The sequence below is a fragment of the Mesoplodon bidens genome (assembly GCF_964165515.1).
Source record: "Mesoplodon bidens genome assembly, chromosome: 3".
In the NCBI taxonomy this organism is placed as follows: Eukaryota; Metazoa; Chordata; class Mammalia; order Artiodactyla; family Ziphiidae; genus Mesoplodon; species Mesoplodon bidens.
Window position 1 is genome coordinate 65,923,396 of NC_138178.1, and position 22,462 is coordinate 65,945,857.

The following is a 22,462-nucleotide window of genomic DNA, read 5'->3' on the forward strand; positions in this document are numbered from 1 at the left end:
CATTCTACAAGGACACCATCACCCTGATACCAAAACCAGACAAGGATGTCACAAAGAAAGAAAACTACAGGCCAATACCACTGATGAACATAGATGCAAAAATCGTCAACAAAATACTAGCAAACAGAATCCAACAACACATTAAAAGGATCATACACCATGATCAAGTGGGGTTTATCCCAGGAATGCAAGGATTCTTCAATATACGCAGATCAATCAATGTCATACACCATACTAACAAATTGAAGGATAAAAACCATATGATAATGTCAATAAATGCTGAAAAGCTTTTGACAAAATTCAACACCCATTTATGGTAAAAACCCACCAGAAAGTAGGCAAAGAGGGAATGTACCTCCACATAATAAAGGCCATATATGAAAAACCCACAGTCAACATCATTCCCAATGGTGAAAACCTGAAACCACTTCCACCAAGATAAGGAACAAGACAAGGTTGCCCACTCTCACCACTATTATTCAACATAGTTTTGGAAGTTTTAGTCACAGCAATCAGAGAAGAAAAAGACGTAAGAGGAATCCAAATCACAAAAGAAGAAGTAAAACTGTCACTGTTTGCAGATGACATGATACTATACATAGTGAATCCTAAAGATGCTACCAGAAAACTACTAGAGCTAATCAATGAATTTGGTAGAGTAGCAGGATCCAAAATTAATGCACAGAAATCTCTGGCATTCCTGTACACCAATGATGAAAAATCTGACAGAGAAATTAAGGAAACACTCCCATTTACCACTGCAACAAAAAGAATAAAGTATCTAGGAATAAACCTACCTAGGGAGACAAAAGACCTGTATGCAGAAAACTTTAAGACACCGACGAAAGAAATTAAAGGTGACACAAACAGATGGAGAGATATATCATGTTCTTGGATTGGAAGAATCAACATTGTGAAAATGACTATACTATGCAAAGCAATCTACAGATTCAATGCAACCCCTGTCAAACTACCACTGGCATTTTCCACAGAACTAGAACAAAAAATTTCACAATTTGTATGGAAACACAAAAGACCCTGAATAGCCAAAGCAATCTTGAGAAAGAAAAACGGAGCTGGAGGAATCAGGATCCTGGACTTCAGACTGTACTACAAAGCTACAGTAACAAAGAAAGTATGGTACTGGCACAAAAACAGAAATATAGATCAATGGAACAGGATAGAAAGCCCAGAGATAAACCCACACACATATGGTCACCTTATCTTTGATAAAGGAGGCAAGAATATACAATGGAGAAAAGACAGCCTCTTCCATAAGTGGTGCTGGGAAAACTGGGAAAGCTACATGTAAAAGAATGAAATTAGAATATTCCCTAACACCGTATACAAAAATAAACTCAAAATGGGTTAAAGACCTAAATATAAGGTCAGACACTATAAAACTCTTAGAGGAAAACATAGGCAGAACACTCTATGACATAAATCACAGCAAGATCCTTTTTGACCCACCTCCTAGACAAATGGAAATAAAAACAAAAATAAACAAATGGGACCTAATGAAACTTAAAAGCTTTTGCACAGCAAAGGAAACCATAAACAAGAAGAAAATACAACCCTCAGGATGGGAGAAAATATTTGCAAACAAAGCAACTGACAAAGGATTCATCTCCAAAATATACAAGCAGCTCATGCAGCACAATATCAAAAAAACAAACAACCCAATCCAAAAATGGGCAGAAGACCTAGATAGACATTTCTCCAAAGAAGATATACAGATTGCCAAAAAACACATGAAAGGATGCTCAACATCACTAATCATTAGAGAAATGCATATCAAAACTACAATGAGGTATCACCTCACACCAGTCAGAACGGCCATCATCAAAAAATCTACAAACAATAAATGCTGGAGAGGGTGTGGAGAAAAGGGAACCCTCTTGCACTGTTGGTGGGAATGTAAATTGATACAGCCACTACGGAGAACAGTATGGAGGTTCCTTAAAAAACTAAAAATAGAACTATCTCATGACCCAGCATCCCACTACTGGGCATATACCCTGAGAAAACCATAATTCAAAAAGAGTCAGGTACCACAATGTTCACTGCAGCTCTACTTACAATAGCCAGGACATGGAAGGAACCTAAGTATCCATCGACAGATGATTGGATCAAGAAGATGTGGCACATATATACACTGGAATATTACTCAGCCATACAAAGAAACGATTATTTGTAGTGAGGTGGATGGACCTAGAGACTGTCATACAGAGTGAAGTAAGTCAGAAAGAGAAAAACAAATACTGTATGCTTAAAAAAAAAAAAAAAAAAAAAAAGGTTCTCACAAACCTATGCGCAGGAAAGCAATAAAGACCCAGACGCAGAGAATGGACTTGAGGACACGAGGAGGGGGAAGGGTAAGCTGGGGAAAAGTGAGAGAGTGGTGTTGACATATATACACTACCAAATGTAAAATAGATAGCTAGTGGGAAGCAGCCGCATAGCATAGGGAGATCAGCTCAGTGCTCTGTGACCACCTAGAGGGGTGGGATAGGGAGGGAGGGAGGGAGATGTAAGAGGGAGGGGATATAGGGATATATGTATACATATAGCTGATTCACTTTGTTATAAAGCAGAAACTAACACACCATTGTAAAGCAGTTATACTCCAATAAAGATGTTAAAAAATAGAAAATAAAAACAGAACAAAACTAAAAAGAAACAGATATAGAGGACTGATTGGTGATTCCCAGAGGCAGGGGTTGGGGGTTGGGTGAAATGGGTGGGTGAAAGAGGTCAAAAGGTACAAACTTCTGGTTATAAAATAAATGGGGATATGATACAGCACGGTCACTATAGTTAATATTACATTTTATATCTGAAAGTTGCTAAGAGAATAAATCTTAAAAGTTCTCATCACAAGAAGTAAAATTCTGTAACTATGTATAGTGATAGATGTTAACTAGGGTTATTGTGACTCTGCAGTATATACAAATATCGAATTATTACCAGGTATACCTGAAACTAATATGTCAATTATATATGTCAATTATACCTCACTGAAAGAAAAAAAGCATTAAGAATTTCAAGAGCGACAGCAGAGCATTGAACCAAGTGTGAGGCCCTCGGTGACTGCATGGGTCACCCCACCATAAAGCCAGTCCTGCTCAGAGAGTTTAAGTAACTTGTTCAAGGCCAAGTTGAGATTCAAACCCAGCCCTGAGTCTTAAACCCACATCCTTCCCTCAGTACCACCCACACCAGCTCTGCCCTGTCAGCTGCCTCGCTGCCCAGTTCTAGTTCTACAGCTCTGGGGCTCCCTGGGGTCCCCAGGGCCCCCCATCAGGCACACACATCAGGAGGCCAGTGATAGCAGAAACCCCGGCTTGCCTCCATTGGCACACAGGCCCCTCCTCTCCCAAGGTTATACACTGGTGCCAGCTCTGCGGGCCTGGTGCACCTCTGGGGGGTTTCTCTGAGTGCTGGTGCAGCATGGGGGGACACCGAAGCTCACTGTGATATATGCTAAAAGCTGCGGCACTCCCACCACGGGCTGTAATTCATAAGTTACGGGTGAGCTTCAAGACTAATAAATTTGGGAGGGAAGTATTAATGACTACACAGGGGCACTGTGAACTTGGCAGGCCCCCAAAGCCTGCAACTCTGCCGCCTGGGTTTTAAAAATGATTTGTGCTGGAGCAAGTTTAAACAGAAGCTGGTTGGCATTAGTCTGACTGACCCGCTGGCAACTGTTGAGACTGCAGGGGCCACTTCTCCTGCCCGGGCTGAGGCTGGCACTCCCGCCCTCCTGGGCTGCCATCCCCCCTGGAGCAAGGCCCTCGCCCATGGGTCCTGAGACTTATCGCTGTTGTCTGCAGGTTAATCCCCAGATGGTCTGTGTACTAGTGTGATATGGTGAGCCTCAGGGCCCTCGCTGGCCTGAAGGTCATGGTGAGCAATGAATGTTGACCTATCTCCACCTCCAGTGTGGCCCAGAGCGCCCCTAGCTTGTCTAGCCATAATTTCTAATGACGTGGAAATCCCTCCCTGGACACAGCTCCTGGTCAAAGAGAGATCAGCTGGGGTGCCCTGTCTCCCTGGCTCATCTGAGGCTGTGAATCATGCATGCCACTTGCTAGCCCCAGGCTTCTGCCCTCTGCCTCAGAGGCACTGCCTTTTCTATTGACAGCTCTGGGGGTTGGCCATCAAGTGGCAGACCAGGAATGCGCTGTGCTCTCCTGAGTGGGCTGGGGCAAGCAAGTGTGCATCTAGAGAGCTGGGAGGTAGGGGGTGTCACAGAGGAGATAAAGGAGAGCAGGGGTGGGATTCCAGGGCTAGATGGGAAGGGCATTTGCAACTGCTCCCAGGGGTGCATGTTTGCCACCTCTATGGGAGGCCTGAGTGCCTTGTTCAGACAAGCCTCTAGTTTCCGGGAGGGTCAGCACAGACCCCATAACACCCTAGCTGGCACATGCAGCCAGTCACTTTCTCCCTTCTTATTCTGTGTCCCTCCACTTCCTCCTAGAAGTTGCCCATGATGGGGACTGCAGAGAGAGGAGGAACGGTGGAGAGGCAGGCACTCAAAGCTTCACAGCACTAGAATGTGTGGGATGATTTTAAAGGCTTGGTTTGTTGGCAGACTCTCTGACCCCCGATCTTGACTCCCTGTGAATCCAAATGTGGCAGAGCAAGGAGGCTGACCACTAGGGAAAGCAAGGAAGCGGCTGCTCCAGCCCCCTCTGCTCCATCGGGAGGAAGGTCCTGTGATGGACCAGGAGACTGTAAACCTGCTCCTCCCATCCTTGGAAAGCAAGACAAAGTGGGCAACAGCTGCCACTGACTTCCAGGAGAACTTTCAAAAAGAAGATTCTTATATTCTTGTTATATTCTTTTATTCTGGATTCCACAAGCACCAGCATGGGGAGCTGAAAGCCAGGAGTGGGGTTTTTGGAGTGGGCTATTGCCAGATGCCCCCTGAGCTCCGAGAGAAAACCCAGGATTGCAGGACCCATAGGGAAACAAGTGATGTCCACAAGCCGTACTTTGTTCTTCGATCAGTTATGGGCTTGCAGATTACATTCCATGCAACGGACTTTAAGGGGAGCCTGAGGGCCAGGCGCAGTGGGCCCTGAAGATAAAGTGTGGGAGCGACCTGGCACACTCAGGGCCTAGTGGGAGTTCATATAAGGTCTCAAGAGAAGGGCGTGGTGACTGGGAGCTCACTCTGGGATGGGTTTTAAGGATGAAAAGAAGTTTGGCAGGCAGGCCTGTCCTGCCAGTGAACAACATGTGGAAAGGCTCAGAGACTTACTACTGCGAAGAACACTTCCCAAACACAAAGATGTTTCACTCGGCTAGAGTGCAAGTGAAGACAGAGTGCAGACTGGAAGGAGATGAGATGGCGGGGGTCGGGGCGGTGGCCAGCCTGGGACAAGACCATCAAGGGTCTTATATGCCACCTGTTATGAGTTGAGTCATTGCGTCCTCCCCCTCAAAGTCATATGTTGAAATCCTAACCCCCAGTACCTCAGACTGTGATTTCCTAATTTGGAAATGTGATTGTTGTAGATATAATTAGTTAAGATGAGACTGGACTTCCCTGGTTAAGAATCCGCCTGCCGGGCTTCCCTGGTGGCACAGTGGCTGAGAATCTGCCTGCCAATGCAGGGGACACGGGTTCGAGCCCTGGTCTGGGAAGATCTCACATGCCACGGAGCAACTGGGCCCATGAGCCACAACTACTGAGCCTGCGCGTCTGGAGCCTGTGCTCCGCAACAAGAGAGGCCGCAACAGTGAGAGGCCCGCGCACCACGATGAAGAGTGGCCCTCGCTCACTGCAACTACAGAAAGCCCTCGCACAGAAACGAAGACCCAACACAGCCAAAAATAAATAAATAAATAAATTGATTAAAAAAAAAAAAAAAAAAAAGAATCCGCCTGCCAATGCAGGGGACACGAGTTCGAGCCCTGGTACAGGAAGATCCCACATGCCGTGGAGCAACTAAGCCCGTGCGCTACAACTACTGAGCCTGCGCTCTAGAGCCCACGAGCCACAATTACTGAAGCCCGTATGCCTAGAGCCCATGCTCCACAACAAGAGAAGCCACCGCAATGAGAAGCCTGTGCACCACAAGGAAGAGTAGCCCCTGCTCACCGCAACTAGAGAAAAACCGCGCACAGCAACGAAGACGCAATGCAGCCAAAAATAAATAAATGTATTAAAAAAAAAAAGATGAGATAAGATCATACTGGAGTAGGGTGGGCCCCAGACCCAACATGACTAAGGTGCTTATGAAAAGGGAAATTTGGACACAGACACACACTGAGGGAGAACACCATGTGAAGAGAAGGCAGAGGTCAGAGTGATGCTTCTACAAGCTAAGGAATGCCAAGGATTAGCAGCAAAGCACCAGAAGCTGGGGGAGAGGCAGGAACAGATGCTCCCTCACAGCCCTCAGAAGGAACCAACCCTACCAAGACCTTAATCTCAGACTTCCAGCCTCCAGCACTGTGAGACAGTAAACTTCTGCTGTTTAAGCCACCCAGTTTGCAGTAGTTTGTTTCGGCAGCCCTAGCAGATACCAGCCAAGGTGTTAACTCAGGGAGGGACATGAAGGATTTATGAAAGATGACTGTGTGTGTGTAGGGGGGACAAAGGACTGAAGGGGGCACCTATGGGGGCAAAGCTGAGGTCAGGGAGCCAGCCAAGGTCCAGAGATAAGGAAGGCTGAACAATGCAGATGGAAAAGGGGAATGTTTCACGATATATGTAGGCAGTAAAACCGGAAGGAATTGGTGATGAGTCAGGATCTACAAAGTCCTAGAAACCCGGAGTAAAGGCAGGAATCAAACAAGCTACAGCTGAACACAAATGAATGTCAAAATCCACACAGAGGGTACAGAAAGTGTGCTGCCCAAGGATGGGCTGCAGGGACATGGGGCTCGACAGAGCCATGTGGGCCTGGGTCACCTGTGAGCTCAGGCCAGGCAGCCACCACAAGGCTCAGGAGTTTTCTGGCCTTGTCACAGGGGTCTTGGGTCCAGAAAAACAGCAGGGGTGGCCCCCCTCGACACTCTGCCCTGGTCTTGCAGCTCCCCAAGAACTGCGTGACTGAAACACTGGAATGCTCAGGGAGGGGCAGGACAGCAAGAACTTGGAGAGCTTGTCCCCTGAGGACTGGTTGTGGGAATGCAGGTGACAGCCTCTGGAGGAGAAAACACTCAGAGGCCAGTCTCCGAAAGGATATCTCAGCTGGGAGGGCACCCACCAGGCCTATATATAAAAGCTTGGTCCATGTGGGAGAGGTGGGTGCCGGGGGCGGACCTCAGCACAGCCTGAGGAAGAATTTTCTAACAGAGCCATTTGATGTTGGGCTGGCATGGGCTTCTCTGGGAGGTTCGGGGTACCTATTCTTAGAGGAAGGTAGAACTCTTGGCAGGTGTAATAGATGGGATTAGCGTATCAGCTGAAGAGCTGGACTCAGAAGTCCTTCCTACCCCCCAAATTCTACAGTTCTGAGGTTGGAAAGTCTCTCAAAAGATCATAATAGCAATCACCCCACTCCCCAAAACCTGTTCACAGTGCCTTACAGCCTACAGAGCTTTCTCACATCCATCAGTTCCCCAGACTTCCTGTAAGGCAGACAGAGCTGGAGTGATGAGTCCACTTTGCAGAAGGGAACACTGAAGCCCCAAGTCACAGAGCCAGGGAGTGGCAGAGTCTGGAGCTCTGGCTTCCTGCTGCCCAACCTGCCCAGCCCTGCCTGGCTGCCACTGCCCTGGCAAGGAGCACACAGCACGCCAAGGCAAAGTGGGCCCCAGATGAAGCTGGAGTTTAGGATCCCACAGCCTTGGTTCCAAGCCCAGCACCTCCATTTCTTTTGTGCGACCTCATGAAATTCTCTCGACCTCTTCGGGTCTGAGTTTCCTCCTCCATATGAGAGAAAGGAGGTGTGAGGATGAAATGAAATCACACTGTAAAAAGCTTCTCTTGGAGGAGTTTGATGAATCTTAGTTCCCTTACCTTTAGGTAAAAAATGTGGACCCAAGAATGTATTCTGAATTATTAGGGGCCATCGATACTTTTAAAAATATCTTGGTAAAGTGAAGAAATCCCTTAACCATCATTTTAGTGATAACATTTTCAGGTGCAAGTTGGGGCAGGGAGGACTCAGACATGAGCGTTCATGCTCAGGCTCCCAGGATTCCCCCGGGGCTCCAGCAAGACCACAGATCTCCCCTGCTGTGCCCCCTGAGCCGAGGCTGATTCCTGGCCTGAGCCCATGAGAACACAGTCTCTCCAAACCTCCCAAAGGCCCAAAACCTGACATGGCTGCATCACCAGGTGAGGGTATTTTCACCCCCAATCACAAAATAATACCACCTGACATTTGCAGGACTACTTTGCAATTCTGGAAGCCACTTTCACCTGCTTCCTGAGCCTCACAACAACCCTGTGAGGAAAGCTCAGCATTGTTCCTATTTGACAGCTGGTAAAACCAAGACCCAGAAAGGTTAATTCCCCTCTACAAGGTGACACAGCTGGTCTTCTACAGAGTATTCTGCCCTAGGGTATGGCCGGCACTCCCATTTCCACCAACATCACCTGCCCATCAATTTACTACCATCCCTAAAGCATAGGTTCTGGGTTGTTCTGGGCCCCAAGCCTGAACTTACTATCTGGGCCTTAGTGGGCTGGGCAGTCCAGTAGGAAAGTCCTAGGCATCTGGCTGGAAGCCTAGCTCTGCCATTTATTAGTGAGGCACCTTTGGACAACTTTTCTGGGTCGCAGTTCCTTCATCCATAAAGTAAGAAAGTCAAGCCTCCTGCAGGCGGTTAACCGCGAGGACTGGGGAAATAGTGCACGCAAAGCAGCCAGTGGCCCACAGGCATGAAATGAGTACACGCCACTGAGATCATGTCGAGGTCGGGTCAAGGGAGCTTACCTGAACGCTTTCTCCGAGGCTCAGAAAGGTAGTCCCGGGGGCACTGATCTGAGGGTCACCACCACCGCCACCGCCACAATCGTGGGCCGAGATGGGGGCACGGTCCTGCCAGGAGGCGTGCTCCAACTCCGGGAAGCTGTGCACAGAGCCCTAGGGCGGGGGTGGGGACGGGTCTCCCCACGACGGGACTGGGGAGGCCGCGGGCGGGCTCACCTTGCGTGGGCTGCAGCTCCTCCACAACGCTCTCGTCCGCGGTCTCCTCGGCCCACGTGCCGGCCTCCACCACCTTGTAGCGGCTGCGCGGCTGGTTGAGCACGTGAGGGGCCTGCAGCGCCGCCTCGCGCTCGGCCGCCAGGTCCAAGTCCTGCTGCGCCAGGTGCGCCCGCAGCTGCCGGATCTCAAACTGCAAGAAAGAGCGGGGCGGTGGGTGGTGGGCTGGGCAGGGGCGGGGCCGGGGGCGTGGACCCGGCCCGAGCCCGACCTTTGGGCGCTTTGCTCTTGGTGGAGCGGGGAGGAATGGGCTGAGCATCCAAAGGCTGGAGGGGGCGTTCCTTACAAATCTCCCAAGGACACTAGTCGCAAGCGTCTCTGACGTTTCTGGAGCCTTTTCCGAGTAATAAAAAACATGTTCCTGTGTCTTACCTCGGATACTGTGTAGTCTGGCCCCATAGTGAAGACAAGATGGCCGTGAGAGGAAGCACAGCCGTGGTTTGCGGGAAGAGCATCCGAGGAAGAGTCAGGGAACGGGGTTCGTTCTGGTTACTTGCCTAAACGTGCCACCCAAGAGACTTATTCTGGTGTCCCACACTGATGATTAGTGGAAGACGGGAAACCCCGCAATATCCAGGGTCAGTGTAACTAGCCGGTGGGAGCCCATCGTGGCTTACGGGGCTGTGCCTGACCCACCTGTCTTCCAGCAACGCCCATATCCCCTCTTCTAGGAGGTGTTCCGAGGGCTGGCCAGACTAGACTGGACTCTAGTTCCAACCCTGCGGCTTACTGCCATGTGTCCTTGGTTTCCTTATCTGTAGAATAGGGGTTATCACCCCACAGAGCTCTCTGAGGACTTGAGGGCTTCATAAAGGCTTTGTAAAAAGCTGCACACAGGGCTTCCCTGGTGGCGCCGTGGTTGAGAGTCCTCCTACTGATGCAGATGACACGGGTTCGTGCCCCGGTGCGCGAAGATCCCATATTCCGTGGAGCGGCTGGGCCCGTGAGCCATGGCCGCTGAGCCTGTGCGTCCGGAGCCTGTGCTCCGCAACGGGAGAGGCCACAACAGTGAGAGGCCCGCATGCCGCAAAAAAAAAAAAAAAAAAAAAAAAAAAAAAAAATTTTTTTTTAAAGCTGCACACATTTTTATTTTGGTTTCATTCTTTGTTGTTGTTGGGGAAGGTTGCCTAGAGAGGCTTCCAGATGCCTCTTGAGTTTGTGGCTGAGACGGCTGTTCACACTCTGGGGCCTCCCTGGGCCATCTGGGTGCAGGCAAAGTTTGGGCCTGACACTGAAGGGCCTGGCCATGGGCTCAGGAGGAAGGAGATCTTTTACTGCCACCTAGTGTTCCAAACACACATTGCATCGCTTTGGCATAACCCCACAACCTCCAGTCAAACCCCCAAAGGCCTGAAGCAGGGAGGCGGGTGGAGGAGTCCCAGGGACTCCCCCCGCCTGAGCTCCCTACCTAGGAGATTACCTACTTGCCCATGATCCCAATCTCCAGCCCTCGCCCCTCCCTGCAATGTCAGATCAAAGCTCCAACTGCCTACCTGACAGCAACACAGAATTGGGGCACAGGTGTCACAAACCCAACTTAGTCTAAACAGGACCCTTCGCTCTATCCCCACACCTGCTCCTCAGGTGTTTTCATCTCATTTTAGCTGCATCCAAAAACAGGCAATCTCCTCCCTTGCTTCCGCACTTTCCCTTATCCTTGCCATCCAATCTGCCCTCAAGTCCAGCTCCCTAAGTGCTACCACAAGCCTGCCCACCTCCCTCCACCTCCACTGCCAGCTCTCACCTGGATGACTGCAGTCCTACAGCCCTCTACCATCCATTCGCCAGCAGGGGTCAGAGGGGTTCTTGTAAACCTAGATCAGATCATGTCACCCCCTTGTCCATAGACCTCGGGTGGGAGAAAACCCAAACTTTTACCCTTGGCTTACATAACAGGTGCATGTTCTGGCTCTGCTTACCTGGTTCACTTCATCTCATTCTTTCTCCCTTTACCTCCTGCTGTGACACAGGCCTTCTCGTCATTCCTTAAACACACTAAGTGTGTGCTGGTCTCAGGGTCACTTTCCCAGGGACCTCTGGTCCCATATCACATGGCTGGCTCCCCCTCCTGGAGGCCTTCCCCGACCCCTGACCTAAGGCAGCCACCCAGGCACCCCATCACATCACTCTGTTTGAATTCTCTACATTGCACTTAGCATCTCCTGATATTTTTGTTTATTTTAATGTTTTATTATTTTTCTTTTGACAAAAGTGAAACACACCGTTGAAGCATTCACTAACACTAGGGTGGCCAGGCAGCAAACTGGCCTCGGGGCAACTTCCCAATGTCAGTGTTCACACATTTTGTCTCTGGGAACACAGGTTTTCCCAGAGTTCATCAGCCTCCTGCCTGAGGACACACCTCTGGCTGCCTCTGTGCTGGGAGCAGGGCAGGGAAATGGAGAAGAGGGTCCAGCCATTAGATGAAAGGACTTTCACCTAATCCTCATTTTCAGCCCTAAACCCCTCCCCAGGCCTCTGCCTCAACCAGTGCCCACCTGCAGAGCCCTCTGGTTCAATTTCTCCGGAGTACGAACCTCTTGCCTCTTGTATGATGGGGGAGTGTGGTTTCCCGGCTGAGCAGAACTTGGGAGGGGACGTGGAGGGTTCAAATAGTATGTGTACAGACTTCTAGCCAACCCCTCTCCCCTGTGGTCAGCTTCACATTCACCCCGTTCCTCCCAAACTCTAAAGGGTACTGAGGGGGGAATTAGCCCATTTCCCTCACCATCTGCCTCTTTAGACACTTTAGTTATAGATTCTCCGCTCTGCTAAATCACTCTCCATTTCCCTAAACCCACTGAAATGTGTATCCTCTTGGTCCTGATGGACAGGACTTAAAGGGAGTTTCTTAATTCTTATGTGTTTATGATTTGTTTCTTTACTATCATCTCATTGGAGTTTGGGGAAGGAGATCAGATAAATACATGTGGTCGGTCACTTCAGCTGCAGTGGTGTGCTGGTATAGAAAAAAAGAGGCCTGATTTCTAGTACATGCTAATCTCTGGTATAAACACTCCCACCGTGGCCAATTGCAAACTACCAACATGATGTCATGCAGAATTGTGAAGAAATGTGCACAGCTGGCTCTCACGAGTCAGTGGCAGCTCCAGCACACCACTGCCACCCTCACCCCTCTGTAAGAGCAGGGATATAGAATATAATCTATATACGAATAGAATATAGAATATAATCTCTGTAAGAGCAGGGATCTTGCCTGTTTTGTTGCTTGGTACACAGAAGGCACTCGGTAAATACTGCTGAATGAATCAATAAATCAATGTGTGAAACTAGTCAGCTTTGCCCAGCTTTTTTCTGTGGTTTCAGGCTGAGTCCTAACTCCAGCCACAAACTGGGCCCCAACCTTAACCCAAAGCTGAGGCAAAGCCTGAGCCCCACCACTGAGCCCCAAGTTTGGTCACACATTGAGTCCTGACCCAAGTCACATATTAAGACTGCATCCTGATCACACACTGGGCCCTAACTCTGGTCTCAGACTAGGTTCAGACCTGGATCTCAACAACCCAGTAGTCGAATGGGGCCACTGGTCTCAGAAAGTGAGAAAGTGAGGCTAGCTTATTATAGATTGGCCTTCTGTGCAGGGGAAGAGGGCTCGAGCCACCCTTCTCGCAGCAAGGTCTCAGATGTCACGTAGAGCCCATTAGGCAACGCTCCTTAGCTCTGCTGGGGCTGGGAGCCCCTCCTGCCCAGGCTGATCTGAACTTCCCATGGGCATACCCAGCCCACTTTCTCCAAGGCCGCTCATCAGGGCCGGCAGCCCTAGCTAATGGCCTCCTAGGCCACTCTGAACAGATGCATTATTGATAACGTGTAATTGATACAGAGCTGCTCATGAGTGTCCCACTGGAATTCAGGCCAGACGCCAGAGGCCATGGCTTGCCCAGCCCCAAGCCCACATGTGCAGACATAGGCATGTACACTGAAATAAGTTTTAGGCTAGAAATATGGACCCGAGTGTATGGTAGTTCCCCCATTCACTCCTTTATTCATTCATTCACTAAGAAGTCAGGTAAAGCATGGCGAGGGAAACGTTAAAATTCTGTTATGTGTATTGGAATGAAACTGCCTCTCCCAGCTTCATAGTGAGTCCTGGGTGGCCCCAGAGACAGGCACTGTCTGACGCACTGCAGGGAACAAATGTCCCAGGAGAGTTCTAAGGGCTAGCTCTGGGTGACATTTGTGGCAGAGGAGGCACGGTGTGTCTGGGAGACAGAGACCAGGAGGTAAGAGGTGTTGGGGGAGGTCGGCAGGGGTCACACCAGGCAGAGCCTTGTAGCCATGGTAAGACATTTTAAGGACTTCAGCCCTTATTTAAAGAGCAACAATATACCACTGAAATCTTCTTAACAGAAGGGTGGAGGGGTGGAGGTGGAGGAGTGGTGATTCAGATGAGCATCTTGAGAGGACTGTGCCGACAGCCGAGCGGGGAATGAATTGGATGGGGGTAAGCCAGGGCGGACATGGGAATACCAGCTGGGAGGCTGCTGCAGCAGTGCAGACCAGGGATGACCAGAATTTGGACTAGGGTAGAGACAGTGGAGATGAAGATGAAGACTATTTAGGAGGTAGAAGTGTCAGCATGGGCATGGATTGGAATGGGGGTGAGGGAGGAGGCAACCTGCTTTGGGGACCTATTTTTACAAGCTTCATACCCAGAGGGTGTGGGGTGGCTGGATGCTCTGATCCCTCGCCCTGAGAAGGAACGGCTGACTCCTTACGGAGACACTGCAGATGGGCTAAATGGCTCTCAGCTCTGGTCACTGGCTGTGACAGCCCAGGGGACTGTCCGGATGTTCTAGCTGGGACCCTCAGAGCCTGGCTCCGGATTCCCATATGCTGAACATGGCCACATGTGCTTCCTCAGTTGATGAAGGGTTGTCAAGGGGTCCTAGGAGAGCAGAGCCTCTTTAGTCAGATGGGTGAACTGAGGCCCTGTGATGGGCAGGAGGCTTTTGAGCTGGGGGACAGCGTGGGATAAAGGCTAGGACCACATGGTGCATCAGAGCAAAGTTGGGCCCAGAACCCATGTCTCTGGCTTCCAGCCCCCCACACCCTGTGTCAGGGAACTTGAAGCCTTATGGGAAAGATGGAAGTGACTCAGCTCAAACAGAATACGGGGGAGCTTGGTGGTAACGGGGGCCAGGAAAGAGCAGGAGGGCCCCCATGTGGGGAAAAAGCCAGGGCTGGAGGAGGAGCCTCAACTCTTGGCCCATCACCCCTCCCTCACTCCGACTTTGAAGTCTCCTTTCCTCCTTGGGCCTCAGTTTCACTGTGTGTTCAATAAGGCTAACGGAGCAGCTGAATTCTGGTCTATAACAAGCTTTGTGCTGGCTCTGGGACTCTAACTAGGAGGGAACAAAGTGCAAGAGCCAGTTAATTCTTGGTGCTGTCTTCAGGGCCATGCCCTGCTCCTACGGAAATGCCCCACGTCAGACAGCCAACTCTTTAGAGAAAGATAACATAACCCAGAACCTCTAAAATGCATCAACAATGTGTAGCATACAATAAGAATTACTATTCATGCAAACAAGCAGGAAAAAGTGATCGATTATCAAATCATACAGCAGTTAGAGAAAAGTATGGGAAAAGATGGACAAAATAGTTGTAGCATTTCAGTGGAGAAACAGAACCTATAAAAAGAATCAAATGAAACTTTTAGGACCTTAATATACAATATTTGAAATTGAGCACTCAGTTGGATGGGTTTAACAGCAGACTGGACACAGTAGAAGACAGGGATGTTGAACTTGAGGATAGGTCTATAGAAAAATATTAAAAGTTACAGCCAGGGATTTCCCTGGTGGTGCAGTGGTTAAGAATCTGCCTGCCAATGCAGAGGACACGGGATCAATCCCTGGTCCGGGAATATCCCACATGCTGCGGAGCAACTAAGCCTGTGCGCCACAACTACTGAGCCTGCGCTCTAGAGCCCGTGCGCCTAGAGCCCGTGCTCTGCAACAAGAGAACTACTGTGATGAGAAGCCCGCACAACACAACGAAGAGTAGCCCCAGCTCACTGCAACTAGAGAAAGCCCATGCACAGCAACGAAGACCCAATGCAGCCAAAAATAAAAAATAAATAAATAAATTTATTTAAAAAAAAAGTTACAGCCAGAAAAAGAAAAAAGAGAGAGAATGGGAGAACAGAATAGGGTATAAGGAAAATGTGAGGCATGGTCAGAAGGTCTAATATATGTAATTAGAGCTCCAGAAGGAGACTGATAGGCTGGGACAGAGGCAATAAGTAAATGATGGCCAAAAACTTTGCAAATCTAATGAAAAACACCAACCCACAAATTCAAGAAACTCAGAGAATCCTAAGGAGGATAAATACAAAACTTCCACACCTAGAAACCCTATAGTCAAACTGCTAAACACAGATAAGGAGAAACACCCATAGCACTGAGGCTCTCCAGGCTCACATGAGCCTGGGCCTCTGGGACAGAAAGTGCATGGTGGCTTTGAGGATAAAATGAAGCAAATTTTCCACTGGCAAACTGGTCCAGTGGGGAAAAAAAGACCATCCTGTGACCTGGGAAGAAGGAAAGTGCAGTCACAGCCCTTCTTAATGCACATTATTAGCTAAGTATTTCTAATCAGATAACCTGACCAGATCTGCTGGGATCCACAGGGAAGCCCTCAGCATGCATTACTGGAGTGAGTCAGGCCCCTTCCATTGGGCTGGGCTTTTAATGCATGCCCAGGCGGGGCCAGACCCCGGGGGGGCGGCAGGGCGGGCACACCCAGCCCATCTCTGCCTTTAATGGTCTGGTTTGTGAAGTACAACTGACAGGGCCTTGGCCTGATCAATGCACACTTTGGCCAGAAGCTCGATGGTATCTAATGCAATAGCAATAATTTTCTTCCATCCTATTAGTGCTGTCTGCACAGACTGCCCGGCCTTCAAACCCATCTGCTATTGGGATGGCATCCAATGTTTATTTCCATTAGTTTCGCCATTGTTGGTAACAATAAAACTCAGGAGACAATTGCAAACTCATGATTTAGGAGCAGGGTGAAGCTGAATTCGACCTTGGCCCCTTTCCATCCACTGTGAAGATGACTGGTAGTTGGCCATAAATTTAAATTATGGCAAAAGGATAACATAAGTTATTCCTCTGATGGCTAATTTGATCAGCTAAATAGGCTTGTCATTAAAGCTCTCGGCTGTTTTAGAAATCACTGCCCATGTTTAAAAAGAAAAATTCACTTCCCACAGTGGGGATCTTGAATAATCCGGGTAACAAAGACTATTGTGCTGAGCTGGGGGCTTGTGGCCTCTGCAAGAAAAGAGGGGGCTCTCTGGAATGAGCCGGCATCAAGCAACACCCCCAGAGCCAGGAGAGAACCCCTTTCCTGCTGTTCTTGATCTGTTGAAGGGGCTGCTGGCCCCCGAAGGACAGTAGAGTGGACACCGCCCCCCACCTGCCTCCGGCGGGAATGCCTATCGCTTAGGGTCCAGGTTATCATCCTGTTTCTTCAGGAAACAGGCCAGGGAGACTTGCATCATCCAGGAAGGATTAATCATTATGATGGTACCTCCTGCTAGTGGGAAGGGGGGAATGGAGGTAGAAACATTGTGAGCCTATTAGGTGACTGTGCAGGTGACTGTTTTCTCCTTGGGCACTCAGACTACTTCTGTCAGCATCTGGTGCCTTAGGTGTGACTGTGTAACTGAGTCCTCCCACGAAATGGGGGCAGAAACAATGTCACCACTTTCAGGCCCAGCCAGTAAAAATTTTCTATGCACAATTCTCTACCCTCCCTTTCTTAATCCCCTGGCTAGAGGGAGAAAACTCCAAACACTTAGAATAAGAAGGAGCTATGACACGGGAAGAGCCTGGAGGCCAGAGTGACTGTGTGGAACAGTGTCCCTTTACCCCCTCCCCAAAGTAATTGCACTGGGCTGCGGTGTGGGTGACAAACATGCTCCTCTTGTGTTCGGCCACTGAGATGTCTGGGTTTGTTTAATGGAGCAGCTTGTGTTACTCATTCTAACAGTGACTTGTACAGATGCCCTATTTCTTTTGTAGGAAAATGGACACTGAACTCTGAGTTCCACCCTAGCCTTTCCCTTCCATGACAAACAGTGAGACACTGGGCAGGCAGCAGCCTCTCTCAGACTCAGCCTTTCCATCTATAAAAGGATTAATAATACCTAGCCTGCCAACTTTGACCATCAAAGTCAAAATGAGCTAAAACACGTGGCAGCGCATCTGTAAATGGTCACCATTATATAAATCATTTAGTATTACTTTTGTTCTCTCTCTTTTTTAACATTTACTGGGAGACTCCAGTGGGCCAGACTTTATATATTACTTGAATTAATCTGATATTCACAGCATCCTTGTGACGTAAGCCTTGTTTCCTCCATGTTTCCAATGAGGATCCTGAGATCCAGGGGTTATTGGTGGAGCTGAGGTTAGAATCCCACTTGCTGATTCCCATAGTAAGAGGATGCTCTCCACCCTACAAGCTGCCCCCGCACAGGATTCTTCTTTCAGAGACCACCGCCTGCCCCAGGTCTAAGGCTGACCTAAGGGGCTCACAGAGTTCCACTGGCCTCCTTGCTGGGCCTCAAGTCACCCTAGACTGAGCCCCACCTCCCTGGGTCTTTTGCCAGTGGTCTCAGGGCAGATGGTACTGAGGAAGAAGAACTTAACTGGTCCCACAGGGCCCAGCAGGGAAGAGAAACAAACTTCGACCATGAGCTGAGTTGGATCATATTATTTTGGACCAAAAGTTGTTGCAAGGCTTATAGAGCAAACAGCAAGTACAATGGGGACTTCAGAATATGTTTTGGAATCAGAGCAAGGTCCTGGGCAGGGATGTACTAAAACCTCAGAAGTGGTTTCTTAAGACAAGTTGGAAGAATATATCACTGCATTGATTTAACCACTGCATCTAAAATAGCTTTGATTTCTGAAGCAGCCAGTACAAAGAAAGAGACAAAACATTCATACCACCTCTCTGAAGGACAGGAACTAGCACCCCACCTCTGGAATCCATCTGTGTACCAGAGAGATGAATGCCTAAGAAAATTCTGGCTGGACGGGCAGAGAACAAAATCCAGATACAGAGCAAAATAAAAGTGAAAGGGAATGACCTTCCAGTCGAAGGACTGTTGAATGCAGGGGTCTGAGTCGACCTGCTTCCACCACAGACATGAGCCATCTGGAAGAAGGCTGCAGAAGGTCAGCCAGGGCTTGGGAAAGGTGAGACTGACCAACAGAGTGTCCCCCTCCCTCCCCTGACCCCAACGCTGGCCCCTCTGGGCTCCTCTTTCTCATAGGAATCTGCTAAGGATGAGGTGAGCCCAGTAGTCAGGAGAGATGAGGGAATGAGGGAAGCACTGAATCCTGTCTCCCTGTGAAGACCAGAAGGCCAGTGTGATCCGGGGGGAGGAAAGGACTAGAATGAGCTGTAGGAGACCCCTGTTCCATCCTAATCTCCTAACTGGCCTCAGATTCCTCCATCTGCCAAATCCAGGGGCCCCTCATCTATAACACAAGGGAGTTCTGGGACACCTTGGGCGTGGCCTGTGGTGAGAATGAGATGCCATGTGGCACAGAAGATATAATGTGCAAGATATTCATGCAAGAAGCTGGCAAAGCATGTCACCCAAGAGTCTCCACAGGGTCACAGTAAGAAGCAATTTAAGCTTTCTAAAAAGCTAAGATGAATTTAAATAGAGTCACTTTACAACGGAGAGACCTGACAAACACTACCTCAGCGTCAACATCCACAGTGATGTCATAGTGACAGTATGTACCTTTGATATGATGGGATGAGAATGGCACGGGACCTGTCTCCCTCCCTAAAACCCAGAACTCCAATCTAATCACGAGAAAAACATCAGTTAAATCCCAGCAGAGCGACATCCTATAAAATACCTGACCAGAACTCCTCAAAACTGTCAAGGCCATCACAAACAAGGGAAGTCTGAGGAACTTTTATAGCCAAGAGGAGCCCAAGGAGATACGATGACTCAATGTCATGTGGTGTTCTGGATGGGATCCTGGAACAGATCAAGGACATTCGATAAAAACTAAGGAAATCTGAACAATGTGTGGGCCTTGATAATAACATATCGATATTGGTTCATTAATTGTAACAAATGTATGATACTAATGTAAGAAGTTAATAATGGGGAAAAGGGGTACAGGGTATATGGGAACTCTGTACTATCGTCACAATTTTCCTATAAATCTAAAACTGTTCTAAAAAATAAAGTTTATTTTTAAAAAGAGCTAAGATGGGGCTTCCCTGGTGGCGCAATGGTTGGGAGTCTGCCTGCCGATGCAGGGGACACGGGTTTGTGCCCCGGTCCGGGAAGATCCCACATGCCGCGGAGCGGCTGGGCCCGTGAGCCATGGCCGCTGAGCCTGCGCATCTGGAGCCTGTGCTCTGCAACGGGAGAGGCCACAACAGTGAGAGGCCCACGTACCGCAAAAAAAAAAGAGCTAAGATGAGTGAAATGTTGGCAAGTAGTTTTACAAATACATGCCAGGGAGAGAGCAAGGTGAACGCAAAGTGAGTGTTTCGTTTAAACTGAGATTCTACACATTTCATTGGAATTTTGGGTAAATTTCAATTTCTTAGGTAGCATATACAAATTCAGTTTGGAAATTGCTTCATTAAGCCCTAAGAATTCCTGCTGGGAGAGAGAGTGAGAGAGAGAGAGAGCAAGAGTTTGTGACAAAGATGAACAGAATGACCTGGAATGGGGTTGGGTGGGGTGGGAGTGAGGGCAGCAGCAAGAGACTCTTCGGAAAAGCTATTGAGGCAGCTGAGGGCAGCCAGGTGTGTGCCTGCAAGAGGAGAGTTGTCCTCAGGCAGTGGTTTGAAACACCCTGGTGCCCAATCTAATCAATGTTTTCACCGAGCCCTGAGAAGTGACATGGGTATAAAAATGTCCTAGAACATGATCCGAAGCAAGGTGGGCTGGGGAAGAACACCTTTCACAGACAGGACACCTGGATCTACTCCTGGCTCTAAAAGCCCTCTCTTAGCTCTGTGCTCTTGGGCAAGTCACCACTTCTCAATTTTCTTATCTGTAAAATGGGTGTACGTGGAGAAATGCGTGGTTAGTTCCCATAGAGTCACCATTTATCATGTGCCAGGCTTTAGGCTAAGCAATCGCACAACCATCCTTCAAGGATTGTATTATTATCCCCATTTTTCAGATTAGGAAAACCAAGGTCCACAGAGGTCCCCTTGGTGCCCAAAGCCACAAGTAGCCAAGCTGGCTTTGCACTCAGGTCTGTCCCTAACATCCTCACCATTCCAGGCACTATTCTCTCAAAGGGTCTAGCCATCCCTGACATTCCACGAGCCAGCATTCACATTTCTTTAAGGGCATTTTTTGCTCAGTCAAGTCCCAAGCCTGGTCTTAAAATCCAGCTGAAAATGAGGTGTCTATTTGCTCCACCCTGTGAAGTGGGCACGGCTCTGGGAGAGCAGCGTTCATGGTTTCTCTGCAGAACCCAGTGACCTAGCGTGTGGCTCTGGCCAGCCCCTCCCGCCTCCCTGGCAGCCCGCTGGGATTCCAGCCCATCTGGCCCTTTTTTGCTGTCTTAACTAAGATGACAGGCTTCAGGTGTTTTTTAAATAAAATGGTTTGTTTCTGTTTATCTCTTTTCCAGATGTCACTACGTAGAGGGAATATGTCTTTATTTATTGGCTCTTTCCTGTGCAGAATCCAAGGGAGTCTCCCTCTGGCCCAGATCCCTGGGAAGGAGGCCACATATAGAGGGTGATGTGAACCGGGACAGTAGGAATGTGGGGTCCCCGGGGGCTCAGGACGGGGTCACAGTGGAAACCAGGAGGGGTGGCCTGCCCTCAGGGCTTCCCCTCAGCCACGCAGCACGTGGGCTGTTAACGTGGCCATGAATTTATGGAGGGCAGATGCGGCGCTATGTCTGTGTCTTTCACGTGGCCAAGTGCAGCGAAGCAGAGCATTCATTTTCCTATTAGACAGCAGACTGAGAGCTGCCTGACCACGCTCTGGCCGGGTCCTGGATGACACTTGAGCTGTCCTCTCCCTGACCCCTCCACCTCCCTCTGCCCCAAGCCCAGGCCCCGTTCCCCTTCGTGGTTCTACCACCTCTACCGGGCTTCCCGTCTCCACTCCTGCCTCTCCCATCCGTCCTCCAAAGGCGACCAGAAAGATCCACCAAAAACTCAAATCTGAGCAAATCCCCCCGGCCCTGCTTCTAACACTCCAGGCTTCTTCCCTCTCAACTGGATGAAGCCCAAACTCCCTGGTCAGCCCTGCGGCCCTCCCCAAGCCTGCCTCCAAATCCCCCCACTCCCACCCTCTGCTCACACCCTGAACGGCCTTGATTCCCCCAGCACAATGCCCACTCTCGTGCCTCACCTGTCCCTCTACCTGGCGCCCTTCTCCAGGGGGTCGTGGCTCAATGTCAGCGCCTCTGGAAACCGGCATCCCACCGCCCCCAGAGCCCCCCGATGTGTCCCTGCTGAAGCATGCATTACACGGGACTGCTATTGTCTATCATGGGCCTGCTAAACGCCTCGAGTCACCCAGAGCCCAGTGAGGGCAGGGGCCAGTCCTGTGCACACTCCTGGCTGACCAGACGCACGGGTAAGCACAAAGCTGATGCCAACTGCTTGGGGACTGGAGCATTCTTCTTCCCAGCCTAGCACTCCGTGTAGACGGCCCCACTCCCGGGACCCCATGGACAATGTGCCCCTGGGGACTGTGTCCCCTGATGGCCCCTCTTGTCACTCATAAGCGCTTTGTGCTGAAGTGAAAGGCCGTGGTGTTCCCCAAGTAGATAAAGAGATAAATGTTCCCAGACAGACATTCCAAAGGGGTGACTTGGAAGACGTGGCCTGCGTGTTCCTGTGGGGTAATTCCACAGACTCCCCACCCGCTCCAGCGCCTCCTCCAGCCACGAGAGCCCGGGGTTGGGGAGCCAGGAGACCCACATGTATGGGGTGCTGGGCTGGGGAAAAACACAAGTTGGACGAAGCCTGCCCTAGGGGAGCATCCAGCTTAGCGGGAGAAGCAACTCTGGGTGCGAACAAGCATGGCCCACGGCAGTGAGTGCCCAGGACCCTTGGAGGCCGACAGCGAGGGCTTCGGGGCTGGGGCCCATCCTCCCACACATGTTCCCACCACCTTGCGAGCTAGTCGCTCTGTGGCATTCCCACCCTGCACCGCTGGTACCAGAACATTCCCTGCACTTGAGGCTATGTTTCTACAGCGCTTTGTGGCCTTGCTGCAAGGCCCTGCTGTCCTC

The 22,462-nt window shown here is 49.7% G+C and overlaps 1 protein-coding gene across 1 annotated transcript in view; it reads right to left on the reverse strand.

Annotated features, from left to right (window-relative positions):
- TMEM266 (transmembrane protein 266) overlaps positions 1 to 22,462 on the reverse strand; it is a 139,193-nt gene that overhangs the window by 18,861 nt on the left and 97,870 nt on the right. The window contains exon 9 of the mRNA XM_081230155.1: positions 9,117 to 9,306. Within this exon, the coding sequence (XP_081086281.1) occupies positions 9,117 to 9,306 (190 nt within the window). The remainder of the gene's footprint in view (positions 1 to 9,116; positions 9,307 to 22,462) is intronic.